General features: G+C 51.5%; 1 protein-coding gene and 1 long non-coding RNA gene across 4 annotated transcripts in view; one reads left to right on the forward strand and one right to left on the reverse strand.

The window, feature by feature from the left end:
• Positions 1 to 20,806, forward strand: part of WWP1 (WW domain containing E3 ubiquitin protein ligase 1) — a 160,459-nt gene that overhangs the window by 117,445 nt on the left and 22,208 nt on the right. For all 3 annotated transcript variants that reach the window (XM_030553396.1, XM_030553398.1, XM_030553397.1), the window contains exon 20: positions 2,849 to 2,969. In XM_030553396.1, coding sequence (XP_030409256.1) covers positions 2,849 to 2,969 — 121 coding nt within the window. The remainder of the gene's footprint in view (positions 1 to 2,848; positions 2,970 to 20,806) is intronic.
• LOC115646936 overlaps positions 1 to 20,806 on the reverse strand; it is a 47,886-nt gene that overhangs the window by 7,215 nt on the left and 19,865 nt on the right. The gene's annotated exons all lie outside the window — the stretch shown is intronic.

Here is a 20,806-nt window from a genome sequence, read left to right on the forward strand (position 1 = left end):
CAGAGCAAGGGGGACACACGACAAGACTCAGGACGGAAGAAGCTTGCTAACAGCAGCTGCTGTCTCAACTTGCTGATCTACTTAAAAAGGCAATGTACTTAGAGTGGGGTTAATGTACTTAAAAGGTCTCCCCTCCCTCCATTTGTGCTGCCTTGTAGAGTATGAGGCTACATTAACAACAATGTGCTAACCCTTGAGGGCTCAGCCTGAGTGCTAGTTCATCATTTACCAGTAAGGCATTCCCTGGAAAATATCCCATCCTCTGACTTCACCATATCAACCAAGCTTCACAATCATCATTGCTGTGTACAGTATTAAATTGTTTGTTTAAAACTTATAATCCTTTTTGTCTGGTGAAAAAAATTTCCTGGGAACCTAGCCCTCCCCCCCATTTACATTAATTCTTATGGGGAAATTGGATTTGCTTAACATCATTTCACTTAAAGTCATATTTTTCAGGAACATGACTACAACGTTAAGCGAGGAGTTACTGTATAGGAGTTTAAAAGAATGCCAAATATTTTTAATTTTCTTCTGTTGTTTTAGTCAGGCTTTATTTGGCAAATTTATGACCGTTTTTCACTACATATTTAAGAAGCAGAAGCCAACCTGTTTGCTTTCTCCCCCTTCTTCTTTATACAGTCTTGGAGAGCTTTACTGAGTGGAGAGTTCACACATGATAACTTTGTATATCTTACTAAATACCGCATTTTTTTGTTTTGTTTTTTAATTTCCTAGTCACTCATGACCTGAGTAGAGTATAGAGTGCCTGGGTATATAATGTGAACTGTATGGAAGTTACATTAAAATAGACACATTTTGACAGTGAATTCACAGCTGTTCTCTGACACTAAAGAAATGTAAACACTTGAGCACTCCTGGATTCAAATCCAGGTTTAATAAAGCAATGTGCTCCAGTGGTTATAGGTAAGGCTATGGTTTAGTCATGGGTATTTTAGTAAAAGTCATGGACGGGTCACAGGGCCGTGTGATTGCCCGTGACCCATCCATGACTTATACTATAAATACCCCGACTAAATCTTGGGAGGGGTGGGGCAACCTGGGGGGGGCAGCGGGACCAGCTTTCCAGGAGCAGCAGCTGCTCTGGCTGCCTAGGGACCACTGCCTAGGGCCACCTGAGCAGTGGCTCGTGTGGCTGGCCCTGGGGCTGCCCCAATGGCTTGCTGCAGAGCCACTCCAGTAGCAGCCAGTGTGGCTGTCCCTGGGACCACTTGAGCAGCTGGCCTTGGAGCCAGCTGTTCGGGTGGCCCTGGGGTCAGCCACATTGGCCTCTGCAGAGGTCACGGAGGTCACAGAAAGTCACAGAATCCGTGACTTCCACAATCTCTGTGACAAACACAGAGCCCTAGTTATAGGCTCTTCTGCCCCTGTAACCCTTTCCTGTCTCTGTGCCTCTGTTCTTAGCTGCCCACCCAAGCTTCTGCTCTTCTCCTCCCTCTGATCCTATCCAAGCCCTCTTCCCCCTGCTTCTATTAAATCTCCCCTACTTTAACTAACATCCCTCTCCTCCTCTTCACCTATTTGCCCCATCTGCTTCCCCCCCAACACATGTTCTCCTTCCTCTAACGCTGTGCCACCCATGTCCTGCAGCTCCATCTCTCCTTGTCCATCCATCTGTACAACCCCCTACTCCTCAAATTGTGCATTCCAGTGTAACTGTTGCTTCATTTTCCCACTCATTACCTGGATGCCAACACAGGGAGTACTAAGAGCGCAGCACTGGCTGAGTTCCTGTACTCAGCTCAACAGCAACCCCCAGCAGCTGGGAGGAGCAGTGCAGGGAAAATCCTGCTCAGTTCTGCAGTCCTGGGCTGGAGCACACTATGCTGCTTTGTGGGGATGACACATGCGTAGTCCAGTCAGCACGTTGGAGCTTAGAAGTTCTGGAGCGGCACACAGCAGACGAACTTCAGAGATTTTTTTTCTGTCAAACTAACAAGTCTCGGAGCATGTGTGAAATGAGATTTTTAGAGATTCTTAACTTGGCTTAATTTAGCAAACTTTCATGGAGATGATAAAAGTCACCTCTGACAGCAGAGTGATTCTCCTCTTCCCCCCCCCCCACTCCTGCTAGATATAAAATCCCTGCTCCAAAACTTGAAGTTTCTCAATTAAATGGTTGTATGTTTTTTAATTAACATTGGCTAGACAATGGATTTCCCCCTAATCATTGCATTTGGAAAAGATATAGACTATTTCAGCTTCTCTTCCCCCCCCCCCCCAAAAAAAAAAAAAAAAAAAACCAGCATGAGGCAGACATCCTGAATGGAATATGTCTGCAGTTTGACTAAGTTAAAAACAACTGAAAACAGGGTCTTATAATTGGAAGTGTTGGGCAGCCTGAGCTTCTGGGGAATTATCAGATCTGCCTATAATACTTCTTTTTTTGGCGGGGGGGGGAGGAGGAGTATATTTTCATAGTTAATGGAGACCGTCTGCACACCACGATTATAGTAATTTTGAGGTAGCTCAAATGTTGTTTCTAAACAGGATAGTGTCCTTTTCTATTAAGAGTTTTCATCCTGAAGAGTGGCAGCACGGCAGTTGAAACATTGATGGTTCAGATTGCAGACTAGCAGTAATATAGAGTATAACTTTGGATAGGGAAAGGAACTCAGGATCAAGATACTGCTCTGAAGTTAGTGTTTATAACATTGTGGACCTGATTCTGCTCTGTTATACTGGTTTAAATCAGTAGTAACTCCACTGTAGTTTGTGGAGTTACACTAGTGTCAGAGAGAGTAGAATCAGACCCTAATATGTATAAAAGAGGTAATCTTCCCAGCACATTAATTATTTTCTCTAAAATTTCTTTTTTTTTCCCCAGCCTAATGGCAGAATGGCGTTTTTCTCGGGGAGTAAGAGAACAAACCAAAGCTTTCCTTGATGGTTTTAATGAAGTTGTTCCCCTTCAGTGGCTACAGTATTTTGATGAAAAGGAGTTAGAGGTGAGGATTTATATTGTTTTATGTCTTTATTTTTTATTGTTAATATTTTGATATTCTTAGGAAGAATTGACTATATGGTATATGGATTGATTAATGAAAAGGTCATTATGAATCAGATATCCATAATGTACTGAGAAAATATATTTGTATTTTAAATCAAATGGGGTCAGGACTTCCAGCTACTGCCACTATATAGTGATCTGATGAGGGAGGTGTGTCAGCAAATTGCCAAAACTCGGTGGTTGCTAGATCCAGGGGCAGTGAATTAAGAAGATGTAATGAAAAGCTCTGCTCCTTATTGGTAAGTCCCATGTTCAGCTATTCTTTTTTTTACTTTCTTCCCAGTCTTCACACACTAAGCTCTTCTCCAATGAAGCAATATTTGAAGATGAGAAGGAGCTGGCTTCCTGGACCCTGTCAGTCACAGAATTCAGCTAGTTCTTCATTATATTTAAGTGGCATTTTGTTGGAGCAGACTGTGATGTCAGGGTAGAGAGTAGGAGCTAAAACATCACCCTTTATTCAACTTGGCGAGCAATCCTCAGCTGCTGCCTCCTCGCCCCTGGACTTCTTTACCAGGTGCCACTTCAATCCAGCACCTCTAGTACCCAGCACCTCCCATCTAGCACAGAGCACCCACCCACCACCAGAAACTACTGCCATCAGGCATCAACCAGCCATGGTTACTTGCCTTGATTCCAGCCAAACAGTCCTCTACAGACACAAGGGAATTGGGGTTGTGATATAAAAAGATTGTGGGAATGGATAATAAGAACCTACCTTGAGAACTGTTCAGGAGAGGGACTGTTCCTTCATTGTGTGTCTGTACAGCACCTAGTATAGTGGGCCCCTGATTCTTGAATAGTATTCCCAAAATCTATTGCAGTACAAATAACAAATGGACATGACATTACTAGTCAATAGGCTAATGGTTTTAGACAGGGAGGAAGGAGTGACATGTTCTGCTTTGAGTAGATGCAGCCGTGTATTTCATTTATGTGTGTGTACACCCAGTGCACCGGAGCTGGAGAATTTTGCCGAGCCTTAACCCTACGAGGTGGCGCTTGCATCTTATGCTCAAAGCCCCAGCACGGGCTATATGAGGGAGCGCCACCTCAACCCTTCTTAGTTCTTCTTTGAGTGATCGCTCATGTGCATTCCACAGTAGGTGTGCATGCTTGCCATGTGCACCGTGCCAGAAGTGACCCCTGGAGTGATGCCACCATGGTGTGGTATAAGGGGTGCTGTGCGCTCCCCTCACCCCCAGTTCCTTCCTCCCATCAGCGACGGTGCTTCAGAACTGCTGTGCTCCATTTCGTTGCTGTAGCCTTTCCCATTTGAACTGTTTAGTTCTGTAGATAGTACCTGTAGTTTTAAAAGTAAAAAATATATAAATCTATAATAGTAAAGTAGAAGAGCCTCTAATAACTGCTTCCAGGTTGGGACATGCCCCATGCCCTGGGCGTTAAGTCATGCGGCACATGTAAATGGCCTATGCCCATAAATGACCTGCACACTAGTTGCTTATGCAGTCTTGGAGAAACCCACATCAGCGACTGCTGCAAAATTTGCAGATAGTTTAAGCCCCATACTAAGGAGGAGCAGGATGTACGGCTCTAAGCCATATTGATGGAGTTGGCCCTGACCCCGACACTGCTGCGCCATTCTGAATCGGCACCGAGCACCGTAGCATTGGTGCTCGGTGACCCAGTGGTGCCTTCCACCAGCTGGCACCACTCCTCATCCATTGGAGACACTAAGAAGACGAAGAAGCGATCATCTACATCAAGACACCGGGACAAGGCTGGGGGCGAGCTTAGACCTGTGCTGGGCAGCTCTCAATCCCCCTCTGCCTCATGGCCTCCAACTCAGAGCGGAGTCGCCCAGCCCACTCTGAGCCAACCTCCCCGGATGCCAGTGGCAACATACAGGTGGCCTCCATGCCAGAGGTCCTACAGACAGCTTGAGATGTAATGTCTCTTCCGGTATCGGCTGCCACGATCCCAGCGGCATACCAATCTAGAGGCAAACCAGCGCTCGGACCACTGCAGTCGCCACCTAGGCAGTACCGCTCATGGTCGCAGGAAGGATCCCAACTCTGCTGTTTGCTGAGTGACCACCCTGCTCGCAGCCCGCACCGGTCTCCGCCGACCCCCATCTGATTGGCTGCATGTCAAGCAACAGGTACTCAAAGCACTGCTCCGCATCTAGGGAGCACAGGCCTCAAGGTCAGAGCATGCCTGAGTGGGACTGGGACTGATGGCACTGGAGGTCGCCAACTCCGAGAAGCCGCCATAGCCCCTCGCAGTACCGACATCAATGCCGCTCGCACTCTCTATCTTGGTTCCCAGTACAGCACCGCTTCCACAGCCCCAGGCATAGATCGCTGGCAACCGGCCGCTGCAGATATACGCGACAGTACTCCCACTCCTCTACACTGGACTCAGTCTTGAGCCCAGCCCTGCTCACGGCACCACTCCTCATCCCTGTCCCCATCACCAGATAGCGATTGTTTGTGCACCAGCCCAGCTTTCCCTTGGAGCCGGCAGTCAGCGGCCCAGACGAGCCCTCTCTGGTGCCGCAGCAAATGCAATGGCACCAGACTCCCTGACCAGCGCCCTGGTACCAGTGGACCCGAGGGGCCCCGACGCAAACCCCACAGGTAGCTGGGGCCTCAGACAGACTGTCAGCTTCCCTCTCTCAACTCCCTAGGTCAACTGAGCGCTCCTCCCTGGCCCTGCATTCAGAAGAGGACCAGGCGCTGGGGACTGCGGCACCGGTGGAAACACAAAGCACTGCACCTCCATTCTCATCCTTCCCAGATGAGGCCATCATGGCAGCGCCTCCTCCTCTGGTTCCCCAGAAGGACACAGAAGCCCACCAGGAACTCCTGAAAAGGGTGGCCTCAAACCTCAGTTTACAGGCTGAAGAGGTGGAGGAGCCATTGGACTCCCTCTTTGATGTCCTCTGAGTCACAGCGCCGGCTAGGGTGGCCCTTCCTCTCCATGAAGGGGTAGCAAAAATCTCCACTGTCCTGTGGCAGACCCAGTCTTCCTTAACCCCCATCTCTAAGAGGGCAGAGCGGAAATATTTCATGCCCGTTGGCGGGCACGAATATATCTCTATATTCACCCTGCCCCCAACTCCCTGGTGGTTGAGGCAGTCACCCACAAGGAGTGCCAAGGCCAGCCTGATTCCAGTAAGGACTCGAGGAGGCTGGACTCGTTTGGTAGAAAGCTTTATTCTTCTTCAAGCTTTCAGCTGAGGGTTGCAGACCACCAAGCCCTGCTGGGCAGATACGGGGCTCAATGCCAAAGTTTATGAACTCTCTCCAGGAAGTGATAGGAAGGGAGTATAAGGCCCTGGTGGAGGAGGGCACCGCTCCTGCTGGAGCAGCCCTTCAGGCAGCCTCAGACGCAGCAGAAATGGCCGCAAGAACCCTGGCCTCTGAGGTGGCCATGCAGAGAGCGTTGTGGCTTCTCTTGTCCGGGCTGTCCAACGAGGCACAGAGCTCCCTGCAGGACCTCCCCTTCGATGGAAAGGCCCGGTTTGCAGAGCAAACGGACATAAAATTACATGGTCTCAAGGACTCTCACACGACCTTAAAGACTCTTGGCCTCTATGTCCCGGCCTCAGCCAAAACTAGGTTCAAGCTTCAACAGGCCCCCAGCCAAGCCACCCACTCCCGACATGAACCTTCTTTCAGGAAATCTAGAACCAATAGGAAATGTCCACAGTGGCAATCTCAGTTTGCCCCCCAGCCTGGCCCATCTAAGGGCAGGCAGGTGGATAAGCGCCCATTTTGATGGGATGCCCGGGGACAACTTACCAGTCTGCACCAGGGATCTGCCCACTCTACCCTTCCTCAACTGTTTCTACGCATTCCTCCCATGCTGGTCACTGCTGACCTCAGACTGCTGGGTCTTTAACACCATCTTCCAGGGCTGTATTCTCCAATTTCTTTCTACTCTACCTACCCACGCTCCCTCCCCAATCTTCTTCAGGGACTCCTCTCACAAGAGCCTCTTCGGGCAAGAGGTGAGGCAGCTTCTTCACCTGGGAGCGGTGGAGGTAGTGCCTGTGGAGTTCTGATACAAAAGGTACTACTCTATTTCCTTATCCCAAAGGGGGCCTCACGCCCATTCTAGATCAGTGAGATCTAAACCAGTACATGGCAAAACTCAAGTTCCGCATGGTCTCCCTGACCTCCATTATTCCCTCAATCTCTGGGACGCATAATTCCACATTTACATATTCAAGGGCCGCAGGTATTTTTTCCTCTTCACAGTAGGACAGGAACGCTGTCAGTTCACCATCCTCCCATTTGGCCTCTCATTGGCACCCTGTCTTCACAAAGTGTATGTCTGTGGTGGTGGCGTACTTCAGACGTCAGGGAAGTCCAGATCTTCCCCATCTCAATGACTGGTTGGTCAAAGGCAGCTCAAGGTCACAGGTACAGGCCCACATAACACTCCTCCTGTCCATGTTCACCACGCTGGTACTGTTGGTAAACAACATCAGATCTTCAACAAAGAGTTCATTGGCGTGATTCTTGATACAACATTGGCCAGAGCTTCCGTCCTGCCAGACAGGTTCGAAATTTTGAGGGATCTCATCAGGGCGATCACGAGGTTTCCCGTGACAAGTGCCAGCGCGTGCCTCCAGCTCCTGAGTCACATGGCAGCATGCACGTATGTGGTATTCTATCCCAGACTCAGAATGTGGCCCCTTCAGCTCTGGCTGGCCTCGACATTCTCCTGGTCCAAAGGCAGGTTGGACACAGTCGTCACCGTGCCAGAGTCTGTACTAGCCTCCCTCCTTTGGTTTACCACCCTGGAGAATGTGTTCTGAGGGGTCTCGTTCAGGAGTTGTTCACCAACCATGGAATTGGTATCTGATGTGTCAGACTTGGGGTGGGGAGCCCATGTGGGAGACCTCCATACCCAAGGCCTGGCTCCTGCACATAAACGTCAAAGAACTCGGAGTAGTCTGGCCTGCATGGCTTTTTGCTCATGCCTTACAGGCAGGGTAGTCAGAGTTCACAGAAACATGGCCTCGATGTTCTACATCAGCAGGCAAGGTGGAGCTCGCTCCATAACCCTCTGCCAGGAAGGCTTCCGGCTGTGGGATTTCTGCATTGCCCACAATATCGACTTGGAATCCCACCTCTTACCAGGCATCTTGAACTCTCGAGCGGATCGCCTGAGCTGGGACTTCTCCACCCAGCACGAGTTGTTGCTGCACCTGGGGGTGGCTCACAGGATCTTCCAAACGTGGGTCACTCCCCAAGTAGACCTCTTCGCAATCTGGCAGAACCGCCGGTGTCCCCGGTTTTGCTCCAGGAGGGGCCTGGGCAAGGGCACGATTTCCGACGACTTCCCTCTGTCCTGGTCGGGCCAGCTGCTATATGCCTTTCCCTCAAATCTGTTGATCAGCAAGGTCCTGGAAAAAATTCAAGATGGACAAGGCTCGCGTCCTTATGATTGCCCCGACATGGCCCAGACAACACTGATATGGAACTCTGACGGACCTGTCCATTGCCCTGCCCCGTGGCTGCTGCCAACCCACCCAGACCTTTTTTCTCAGGACCAAGGTCACCTCCTCCACCCCAGCCTTGCAGCCCTCCACCTCACGGCATGGTTGCTCGATGGTTAGACCAAGAGGAAAGGACCTGCTCGGAGGGTGTTCCCTGCTCAAAGCAGGAGGCCCTCCATGCGTCAGGCTTACCTGGCAAAATGGTCAGGGTTCTCCTGATGGACTGCTAATCGCGGCATGTCACCAGTGGCTGCTCTGCTCCAGCTAGTACTGGATTTCCTCCTTCATCTCAGAGCCCAGGGTCTAGCGCCCTCGTCTATCAAGGTGCATCTGGCAGCCATATCAGCCTTCCACCTGCCTGTGCAAGGCCATACATTATTTTCTCACACCATGACCAGTCGATTCCTTAAGGGCTTGGAGCTCCTCTTTCCTTATGTGAGGCCCTCTGTTCTACAGTGGGACTTGAACTTGGTTCTGGTCAGGCTGACAGGCCTCTATTTGATCCACTTGTCACATGATCCTGGTTGTACCTTTCATGGAAGGTAGCCTTTCTTGGAGCAATCACGTCTGTTACGAGGGTCTTGGAGCTCTGGGCCCTGACCTCTGAACCCCCGTATACAGTGTTTCACAAAGATAAGGTCCAGCTCCGACCACACCTTTCGTTCCTCTCCAAGGTGGTCTCAGCTGATTATATGAGCCAGGACATTTTCCTTCCAGTACTCTGTCCTGAACCTCGTGTTTAGTGAGGAGCGCCATCTTCACATGCTAGGTGTGAGACGGGCCCTGGCTTTTTACCTGAAATGGACAAAACCATTCAGGAAGTCTACACATCTTAGTTTATTGCCACAGCTGAACGAATGAAGGGTCAGCTGATCTCCACTCAGCGGCTCTCCAGCTGGATGACTTTGCGTATCCGTACTTGTTACGACGTGGCAGGAGTTCTCCTGTCACCAAATGTAAGAGCGCACTCGACAAGAATGCAAGCCTCGTCGGACGCCTTTCTAGCTCATGTCTCTATTCAGGACATTTGTAGAGCTGCAGCATGGTCATCAGTGCACACGTTCACCTCACATTATGCAGTAGTCTCCCAGACCAGGGAGGATGCCAGGTTTGGCAGGGCAGTGCTCCGTCCTGAGTATCTGTGAACTCCTACCCACCGCCAACAGGTATAGCTTTGGACTCACCTACTGTGGAATGCACATGAGCAATCACTTGAAGAAGAAAAGACAGTTACCTTTTCCATAACTGGTGTTCTTCGAGATGTGTTGCTCATGTCCATTCTGCAACCGCCCTCTTTCCCCACTGTTGGAGTTTTCCAGCAAGAAGGAATGGGGGTGGGGGAAGCGCTCAGCGCCCCTTATACCATGCCATGGTGGCGCCACTCCAGGGGTCGCTAAGGGAGCTCCCCTGTGGGTACTGCTAAGGGGAAAAACTGCCGGTACCAGTGCATGTGGCGAGCCTGCACAACTACTGTGGAATGGACATGAGCAACACATCTCAAAGGTAACTGTCTTTTCCTAACAGAAAAGGTAACTGTCTTTTCCTTCTTATCACCTGTGGCTAGAGTCAGGAATCTCTCACTATCTTGTAATGTTTTTTCTAATTGTATATAATTAATTAGTATCCTTAGTATTAGTTAGATTTAGTGTTAGACTTATGTAAGTATTTACCTCACCAGGGTTTAAACATTGTCCATAATGGAGGGGACAAAGATCCCCCATGTGGTGGTTGCTGTGCTTGGGTGAGGCCAACATCAAGGAGCAGTGTTCAATTTGTAGATTGTTCACACAACGGACTCAGATGGCTAGGGACCTTTGCCTGAAGCAGTACCTGCTTGAACAGGCCATGCAGCCTGCTTCAGTTCCAAGTTCCTCATCACTTCGGAGTTAGCCCTTGGGTTCTGTCATTTCGTACTCTAGGGCTGGTGCCTCTCCTAAGAGACAGAGGAGCCCGTTCCCTGTTGAGTGCACCAAGGAAAAGGTTGCATAAGACCAGTCGAGACCACTCCAGGTCTCATGAGGACTTGTCTCGTCTCCAGAAAGAGCATGAAGTGGTACTGTGCTAGCGCTGTCGCTTCAGATGGCATAGGTTTCTCCAGTACCATTCTCCAGTACTACTCAGGGTTGTCAGAGACCCTACATCGTCCACTCCAGTTCTGGCCCTGGGATGTCTGTTGAGTCTGGACCAGTGATGGCGATGCCAGCACCAGCTGTTTCCACACTGGTGGTAATGGACCTCTGCTGTTTTTCCATCCCAACACCTGTTGGTCCAGGACTTTGCAAGGGCTACATAGTTTATAGTGCTGTTGGCTGGGTGGCCTGCTTAACCCTTGTGTCTGTCTGCACCACACTCCAGTATTCTTCCACAGTTTGCGGAAGAGGGGTGGGTGTTGGCCTTGGCATAAGGGATTTCTTTGGGACTGAGAAACTCGATGGCACCACTGCATTCAGCCCTGCCCATTTTACTGTGGCAGCGCACTGCTCTCCACTTTGGCACTGTTAGCTACTTTAGTACCTGGCTCTAGGAACAATGGGGGGCATAGTGAGTGCTGGTACTACCATTTCTGCCACTGGCGCCAGTCCCGCCTTATTTTGGGCAACGGATAAATCAGATTCTTCGAGTGCTTGCTCATATCCATTCCAGTTAGGTGTGTGCGCACCGCGTGCACGTTCGTCGGAAGATTTTTACCCTAGCAACCCCCGGTGGGTCGGCTGGGTCGCCCCCTGGAGTGGCGCCGCCATGGCGCCAGTTATATACTCCTGCCGACCCGACTGCTCCTCAGTTCCTTCTTACTGCCCATGTCGGTCGCTGGAACAGTGGAGCGCGACTTAGCTGTCCTCCACTTCCCTAGCTACTCTTTGTTTCATCGCTATCTTGTTGTATATAGTTGGTTTTATCTGTAGTTATAGTTAGTTTGATAGTTCTTAGATAGTTAGTGTATATAGTTCAGTGGGGTTTCGGCATTAGCCCTTTCCCCGCACCCGGTGCCGGGGCCCATGCCCAGTTCACCGGGGTTTAAACCGTGCTCGGCCTGTCATAAGCCGATGCCCACAAGCGATCCCCATGACTCGTGTCTAAAGTGCCTTGGGGAATCACACATTACAGATAAGTGCCGTATATGCAAGGCATTTAAACTGAGGACAAAGAAAGAGAGAGACTTTCGCTTAAAGAATCTCCTCATGGAGGCAGCTTTGAACCCTCTGTCCTTGGCACCGAGTGCTGAGCACTCTACTAGCAGCGCTCCTCTGGCACTGGACCGTCCCGACACCGTGGCACCGGCCATCTCCGGCGCAGGCACCTGCTTGGCACCGACCTCTCTCCCCGAAGCAGAAGAGGTTGAAGTCCTCCACTGACTCTGTGCCCGGCACCTGCTGCGGCACCGACTGCTGCGGTACCGTCGACCCCGGTCCCTGAGAGCTCCCCGCCGAGGCCTGTGGTTGAGCTTACGGTCCCCTCTACACTGGAGACATTCTCCGCAGCCAGGGACCTTATCGCCATGATGGAGTCTGTCCTGCCTCAACCGCCGGTGCAGGTACTACACTCTTAGAGGCAAGCTGACTATAATGAGACCTCCTTCAGTCGGCCTGGCAGACCAGCACCAATCACGATCCAGGTCCTGGCACCATTTGCAATCTCATAGACGATCACGGTCCCGACACTGCTTGCAGTCCCAGCACCACTCGATTGTCCGGTACTGGTCGTACTTGCGGCACAGATCGACGTCTTGGCCTCCACGGTACTCTCGGTACCGCTCCAGCACTGCGACTCTTGCAGCCGTTCACGTCGTAGACCTTCAAGATCCAGGTCGACCTCCTGGCATCGTGCCGGTCGCAGGTCCCGGTCTCGTTCTCGGCACCGGTATGACTCCAGGTACCGATCCCCGGTGCCAAGGAGATCACTGACGGTGAGACAGAGAGACTCTTACCACAGTCTCTCAGCTCCTCCCTGGCCGTCCCAGCACCCGTCTGTGTCTTCCCAGGCGGACAGTGCGTATGCCCAAGACAGAGACACTGATGTGCCTACCGCGATATTCCACGAGCCCCAGGCTCAGGATCACGGATCTCAACAGTGGGCTTTCTGGACACCTTAGGCATATCATCAGGCCCAAGGTACACATCCAGGCCTGTCGCGCTCTGCCACATCAGAACACCGGGTGCCGGAAGCCACTATTAGCCGCCCTCCTCCTTCTGTTTCGGAGGAAGTGTTGGTCCAGCCACAGGACTTCCAGATCCCAAGGGAGACAGAGGCTGTCCACCAAGAGGAGCCCTCGACAGACCCGCTTGTCCCGGGTCTCTCCTCATCCTTCTCCCCTGATGAGGCGGTAGCCGGAACGTCGTCGGTAGGCCCTCTACCAATCGACCTGAGGGCCCACCAGGATCTCCTCAGGCATGTTGCACAGAACATGAACTTGCAAGTCGAGGAGGTCCCGGAGGTAAAGGACCCAGTGGTGGACATCTTAACATTGGATGCCCCCACGAGAGTGGCCCTCCTCTTTATACGGACGATCCAGGCCAATGCCAACACAATCTGGCAGTCTCTGGCCTCTGTCCCACCTGCTGCCCAGGGAGTGGAACGCAAATATATGGTGACCTCCAAGGGCTACGAATATTTATACGTCCATTCCTCTCCTTGCTCCCTCGTTGTCCAGTCGGTCAACGAGAGGGAACGCCATGGCCAGCAGGCCCCAGCCCCGAAATCAAAAGACGCAAGGCGCATGGACTTATTGGGGCGCAAAGTCTATTCCACAGGGGCGCTCCAACTCCGCGTGGCTAATCAACAAGCCCTCCTTAGCCACTATAATTACAATACCTGGGCGGCGGCGGACAAATTCAAGGAGTTGTTCCGGCAGGACTCCCGACAGGAATTTGCGGCCATCCTGAACAAGGGAAAAAAGGTGGCTAGAACTTCCCTCCAGGCTTCCCTGGACGTCGCGGACTCAGCGGCCAGGACCCTAGCCTCCGGGGTGACTATGAGATGTATCTCATGGCTGCAAGTCTCAGGCCTTCCCCTGGAGCTCCAACATACAATCCAGGACCTCCCCTTTGAAGGGCAAGGCCTATTCTCAGACAAGACAGAACCTAGGCTGCAAATCCTAAAAGACAACAGGGTCATTATGTGCTTGCTGGGCATGCATACGCCAGTGACTCAGCGCAGGCCGTTCCGCCCCCAGCCACACCGCTCTTACCCTCAGCCCAGACAGAGACAGGACTTTGCTAGAAGGCAAGGTAGAACCAGCCGCCAGAGGCAGTCAGGCAACCAAGGGGGCCAGAACCAAGGTCCCTCCAAACCTTCCACAGGGCCGAAATCCTCCTTTTGAAGGTGTGCCCGAAGGCATCATACCAGTATCATCAAACGATCCGTTCCCTCCTTTCTTCAACCCTCTCCCTTTTCCTCCCTGCTTGGTCCCGGCTAACGTCAGATCGCTGGGTCTTACGCATGCTGGAATTTAGGTACCACCTCCAATTTATTTCACGCCCCTCCTTCCACCCCCCTTCCTCATCCCTCTTCAGGGATCTCTCTCACGAGCAACTCCTCCTCCAGGAGGTGCAGATGCTCCTCGCCAAAGGAGCCATAGAGGAGGTTACTGGAACACGAATGGGGCATGGGGTTTTACTCCCGCTACTTCCTAATCCCCAAGGCAAAAGGGGGTCTCAGACCTATCCTGGACCTGCGGGAACTCAACAGATACATGATGAAGTTCCGTATGGTATTCCTGGGGACCATCATCCTGTCCCTGGATCCTGGAGACTGGTATGCCGCCCTCGACATGAAAGATGCGTATTTTCACATAGCCATCTACCCACCTCACAGGAGGTTCCTCCAGTTCGTAGTCAACCGCCAACATTTCCAGTTTGCGATCCTACCGTTCGGTCTCTCTACAGCCCCAAGAGTATTTACGAAATGCATGGCTATAGTCGCCGCTCACCTCCGCCATTGTTGGGTACATGTTTTTCCGTATCTAGATGACTGGCTCATCCGAGGGACCTCCGAGGCACAAGTGATCCATCATGTCGGCATTGTCAAAGACCTTTTCCTACACCTAGGCCTAATGATCAGTGCAGAAAAATCCACTTTGATTCCCACTCAGAGGATGGACTTCATTGGCGCCACCCTGGACTCCAACCTCGCCAGGGCCTGCTTACCGCTGCCCCGGTTCCAGGCAATGGTGGCCATCATCCAGAGTCTGCAAGCTGCTCCGTTGACTTCGGTTTGCACTTGCGTCGGTCTCCTGGGTCACATGGCGGCCTGCACTTTTGTGACGAAATACGCCAGACTGCGCCTCCGTCCCCTCCAATCGTGGTTCAACTCAGTGTACCGACCAGCCAGGGATGCCATAGACATGATTGTCACCATTCCCCCGAGCATCCTAGGCTCCTTCAAATGGTGGCTGAACCCTCCCTGGTGTGTGCAGGGCTGCTGTTCCATCCGCCCCAGCCCTCTGCGTCCCTGACAACGGACACATCATCTCTCGGCTGGGGTGCTCACCTTGGACATCTACGCACTCAAGGCCTTTGGTCATCTCAGGAACTGGCATTGCACATCAGTGTCCGGGAGCTGAGAGCAGTCCGCCTTGTTTGCCAGGCGTTCCAACAGCACTTGCAAGGCCGTTGTGTGTCGATATTCACCAACAACACAACAGCCATGTACTATATAAACAAACAGGGTGGGACAAGGTCCTCGACCCTTTGCCAGGAGGCCTTATGACTCTGGGACCTTTGTATAGCCCACTCTATAGACCTCATAGCGTCCTTTCTCCCTGGGGTTTGGAACACTCTGGCGGATCACCTCTGCAGAGCCTGCCTTTCTCACGAGTGGTCGCTTCACCCGGACGTTATTCTTTCGGTCTTCCGGAAGTGGGGATTTCCCCGTGTAGACCTCTTTGCGTCCCGCGAGAATAGGAAATGCCAGATGTTCTGTTCCTTTCAAGGCCTCTCACAGGGTTCGATAGCGAACGCTTTCCTCATACCGTGGACGACTCACCTGCTATAGGCCTTTCCACCGTTCCTGTTCATCCACAAGGTTCTGCTGAAAGTATGCAGAGACAGAGCCCGCTTGATCATGATTGCTCCAGCGTGGCCCAGGCAGCACTGGTACACCATGTTGCTAGACCTGTCAATAGCCGACCCTATCCCACTACCTCTGCACCTGGACCTGATAACTCAGGACCATGGCAAACTGCATCACCCAGACCTACAGTCCTTCCATCTCACGGCATGGCTCCTGAGTGGTTGACCCAGTCTGAGTTGCGTTGCTCTGCCCCAGTGCAACAAGTACTCCTGGGTAGCAGAAAACCTTCTACTAGAGCAACGTATCTGGCCAAGTGGAAGCGTTTCACATGCTGATGTGCAGAGCACAACGTTCTTCCCACCGAGGTCCCCAGCTCCACCATCTTGGACTACCTCTGGTCCCTTAAACAACAGGGCCTAGCGGTGGTATCTGTGAGGGTGCACTTGGCGGCCATCTCTACCTTCCACCCAGGGGAGAATGGCCGCTCCATGTTTTCACATCCTGTGGTATCTCGATTCCTCAAGGGCTTGGAGCGCCTATACCCCTAGGTACGCCGCCCCACCCCAACCTGGGACCTCAATCTGGTTCTTACCAGACTTATGTCGGCCCCATTCGAGCCATTAGCAACTTGCTCCCTTTTCTACCTGTCCTGGAAAACCGCTTTCCTTGTAGCCATCACATCGGCAAGACGAGTTTCTGAGCTCCGGGCTCTCATGACGGACCCTCCATATACTGTCTTCCACAAGGATAAGGTGCAGTTGCGACCACACCCAGCCTTTCTCCCCAAAGTGGTATCGGCCTTCCATGTTAACCAGGAGATTTTCCTTCCGGTCTTCTTCCCGAAGCCACATTCATCATGCAGGGAGCAACAGCTGCACTCCCTGGACGTCCATAGAGCGCTCGCTTTTTATATCGAGTGGACAAAGCCCTTCTGCAGAACCCCCCAACTCTTCGTCGCGGTGGCAGAGTGCATGAAGGGCCTTCCTGTTTCCTCACAGAGGATTTCATCCTGGGTAACATCGTGCATCCGCACCTGTTGCGACTTGGCTCACGTTCCGTTGAGCCACCTCACTGCACGCTCTACCAGGGCTCAAGTCTCATCTGCTGCCTTCCTGGCTCACATGCCCATCCACGAGATGTCGCGCAGCTACCTGGTCCTCGGTGCATACCTTCGCCTCTCATTATGCCCTGGTTCAGCAGTCCAGAGATGACGCAGCCTTTGGCTCTGCAGTATTACACTCTTCAACATCTCACTCTGACCCCACTGCCTAGGTAAGGCTTGGGAATCACCTAACTGGAATGGATATGAGGAAGCACTTGAAGAAAAGACGGTTACTCACCTTTGTAACTGTTGTTCTTCGAGATGTGTTGCTCATATCCATTCCAAACCTGCCCTCCTTCCCCACTGTCGGAGTAACCAGCAAGAAGGAACTGAGGAGCAGTTGGATCGGCTGGAGTATATATCCGGCGCCACTCCAGGGGGCGACCCAGCCGACCCACCGGGGGTTGCTAGGGTAAAAATCTTCCGACGAACGTGCACGTGGTGCACGCACACCTAACTGGAATGGATATGAGCAACACATCTCGAAGAACAACAGTTACAAAGGTGAGTAACTGTCTTTTCATTACTTGTCCCCTCAGGTCTAGCTCCACCTTTATCCCCGGAAACCCGAGGCTCCTCAGTGTTGAGATCATGATCTTCCTCCTCCCACTCTCCATCACTTGGGTCACATCGGGGGCCGTTTATGGAGCACCATGGATATCAAAATTGTCACTCATCTTGCAGTCAGGACGGGGAGCCCTGGCCTGGTGCCTGCTATTCACCAATGCTGTTCTTATGCCCAGGGACCTCCATGGAATCTGTCAGAGTTTGCACTCTTCTTCTTGTTCTAAGGTGAGATCACTAGGCAGGTCAGTGGTGGGGACTGATGATCCAGCGCAGACTAAGGCACCAGTGAGTCTTCTTCCTGTGGGGCTGATGGACTTGTCCTTTCCACTTCCAACTGTTGAGGAGCAGGATTTGGCTCTGGCACAATTAACCACCTCTTCATCATCCTCAGACGATTCAGCAGTGCCTGGTTCTTCCTCCTTCAGTGCCTGAGGATTTCAAGGCCTACCAGGACCTGTTGCAACATGTCCGTGGACATTCAGACAGTTTCTGAAGGAGAATATCCATAAGTTATTGGATATCCTGCAGCTGTCAGCTCCTTGGAGAATGTCCCTTCCTATTAATGATGCGCTCCTAGAGCTTTCAAAGGTTCTTTGTAGCATTTTGGCCTCAGTACTGCATACTGTGAAGCTGTGGCGGAAACTCTGTTTTGTTCTGATGCAGGGACTTGAAGGCTTTTACTCCTGTCTGGTCCCAAATTTTGTGATTGTAATTATGGTGAATGATAGAGACCAGCAGGACAAATTTAAGTCCACACCTAAGGGCAAGGACTCTAAAATGATGGACTTAGTGGTTAGGAAGATCTACACCACCTCCTCCCTGAAAATGCAGATTACAAACAGCAAGCATTGTCCAAATACAACCTTGTAAATTGGACGATGGTGTTTTAAGTTTGCTGACCAACTGCCCAACACCAGCAGAAAGGTATTTCGGACATCCATCACAGAGGGCAGCTTGGTGGCCAAGACATTGTTGCAATCTGCACAAGACATCATAGATGCTTCAGTCAGAGTTATGGCTTCTATGGTGACCACGAAGAAGGTGCCCTGATGGCAGAATTCAGGCACTGCTCCTGATGTGCACCATACTATTGAGGATTTGCCCTTTGAAGGCTGGATGCTATTTTCAGATAATGCAGCCGAGACTCTGCATTTCTTCAAGAATTCTAGGTTGCCTTACATTCCTTGGGAGTGTATATACTGGCAGTGCAAAGGCACCACATGGTGGCCAATAGCAGCAGCAATACTGTCAGCAATGCATCTTTGGACAGCCTTTTCCTCCCTCAAGTCAGCAGGAACCCAGAAAGGTGCGTAGGTCCCAGAATAGGAGGCATTTGGTTCGGTGTTTGGCCAGTCAACATGCGTTCCCACAGGATCTCCTAAGTGCCCATTTTGACTCCTTTTTTCAGAGTAGTTGTCCAGTCGTCACTCCCTTTACCCCACTTCTGTTCAGGGATAGGTTGGCTGGCTTTTATGGGACTCAATCACAACCAACATCTGCGTCTTAAGTATTATTAGATGATGCTACGCTATCCCGTCCCTCTCCACTCCTAATTCCCTCCATCCCTCTTCAGGGACACCTCTCACGAGATAGTGCTTGAACAGGTCCACTCTCTACTGGCTTTGGTGGAGGAAGTTCCTCCAGAACACTGGCATCAGGGTTTCTATTCCCAGTACTTTCTGATTCCCAAATCCAAAGGAGAGGTAAGACTCATTCTTGACCTTCATAGTCTCAACAAATATATCAGGTATGTGAGGTTCTGAATGGTCACGCTATCAACTGTCCTCCCCGCATTGTCTCAGAATGACTGTTTTGCTGCCTTGGACCTTCAGAATGCCTGATTTCATGTGGCGATTCTCTGGGCATGGCTGAGGCAGTGTTCATTCTTTGACCTTCCCATGCTGTCAGTTCAGCCTCCTATATCCCTTTCTTGCCATCCAGACGTCATGTACAGTCATGGTTGCACCTTGCATCTTGCATTCAGCTCCCTGCATCTCACTGGGTGGCTGCTCTGTGGGTGAATGAGGAGGAAGTGTGTTATCAGTGGCCATTCAACAGGTACTACTCAAAAGTAGAAAGCCCTCTACCAGAATCACCTATTCTGCAAAAAGAATTGGCCTGCAGAGTTCAGCTGATGCTGACCTCTATCCAGGACGTCTTGGAGTACTTGCTGCATCTTTGATCATCGGGCCTTGCATTTAGCTCAGTGAGTGTGCTCCTAGTGGCGATTTTCAGAATTTCATCCCCCTATTCATGGAAGATCATTTTTTTCCCCAGTGTCATGGTAACAAGCTTCTTAAAAGGGCTTCTTTGTCTCCATTCCCTGGTCAAAGAGCCAGTTCCTCTGTGTGAGTGGAGTAGTTGTGACTTGGCATATGGGGATGCAATTTGTCCACATCTTTTCTATAGTGGGAGGCCCAAAATTGGATTCAGTATTCCAGATGTGGCCTCACCAGTACCGAATAGAGGGGAATAATCACTTTCCTCCATCTGCTGGCAATGCTCCTACTAATGCAGCCAAATATGCCATTTGCCTTCTTGGCAACAAGGGCACACTGTTGATTCATATCCAGCTTCTTGTCCACTGTAATCCCCAGGTCTTCTTCTGCAGAGTTGCGAGTCAGTCTCCTTCCTGTAGTAGTGCATGGGATTCTTCCATCCTAAGTGCAGGACTGTGCACTTATCCTTGTGAACCTCATCAGATTTCTTTTGGCCCAATCCTCTAATTTGTCTCAGTCCCCCTGTATCCTATCCCTATCCTCCAGCATATCTACCTCTCCCCCCCAGTTTAGTGTCATCTGAGAACTTGCTGAGGGAACAATCCATCCCATCATTCAGATCCTTAGTGAAGATGTTGAACAAAACCAGCCCCAGGACAGACCCCTGGGGCACTCCACTTGATACTGGCTACCATCTAGACATGGAGCAGTTGTTCACTACCCATTGAACCTGACGATCTAGCCAGCTTTCTATCAGAGGGGTAGCCGTGTTCGTCTGGATCTGTAAAAAGTGACAGAGTCCTGTGGCACCTTATAGACTAAGGCCATGTCTACATCTAAAATTTTGCAGCGCTGGTTGTTACAGCTGTATTAGTACAGCTGTATAGGGCCAGCGCTGCAGAGTGGCCACACTTACAGCAACCAGCGCTGCAAGTGGTGTTAGATGTGGCCACACTGCAGCGCTGTTGGGCGGCTTCAAGGGGGGTTCCGGGACGAGAGAGCAAACCGGGAAAGGAAACCAGCTTCCCCGCGGTTTGCTCTCTCGGTCCCGGAGCCAGCCAGCAAACCGCAGGGAAGGAGACCTGCTTGCTCGGGGTTCCGGGACCGAGAGAGCAAACCGGGAACGCTGCGGTTTGCTCTCTCGGTCCCGGAGCCAGCCAGCAAACCGCAGGGAAGGAGACCTGCTTGCTCGGGGTTCCGGGACCGAGAGAGCAAACCGGGAACGCCGCGGTTTGCTCTCTCGGTCCCGGAGCCAGCCAGCAAACCGCAGGGAAGGAGACCTGCTTGCTCGGGGTTCCGGGACCGAGAGAGCAAACCGGGAACGCCGCGGTTTGCTCTCTCGGTCCCGGAGCCAGCCAGCAAACCGCAGGGAAGGAGACCTGCTTGCTCGGGCTTCCGGGACCGAG

This window comes from Gopherus evgoodei, chromosome 2 (assembly GCF_007399415.2).
Source record: "Gopherus evgoodei ecotype Sinaloan lineage chromosome 2, rGopEvg1_v1.p, whole genome shotgun sequence".
NCBI classification, from domain to species: domain Eukaryota; kingdom Metazoa; phylum Chordata; order Testudines; family Testudinidae; genus Gopherus; species Gopherus evgoodei.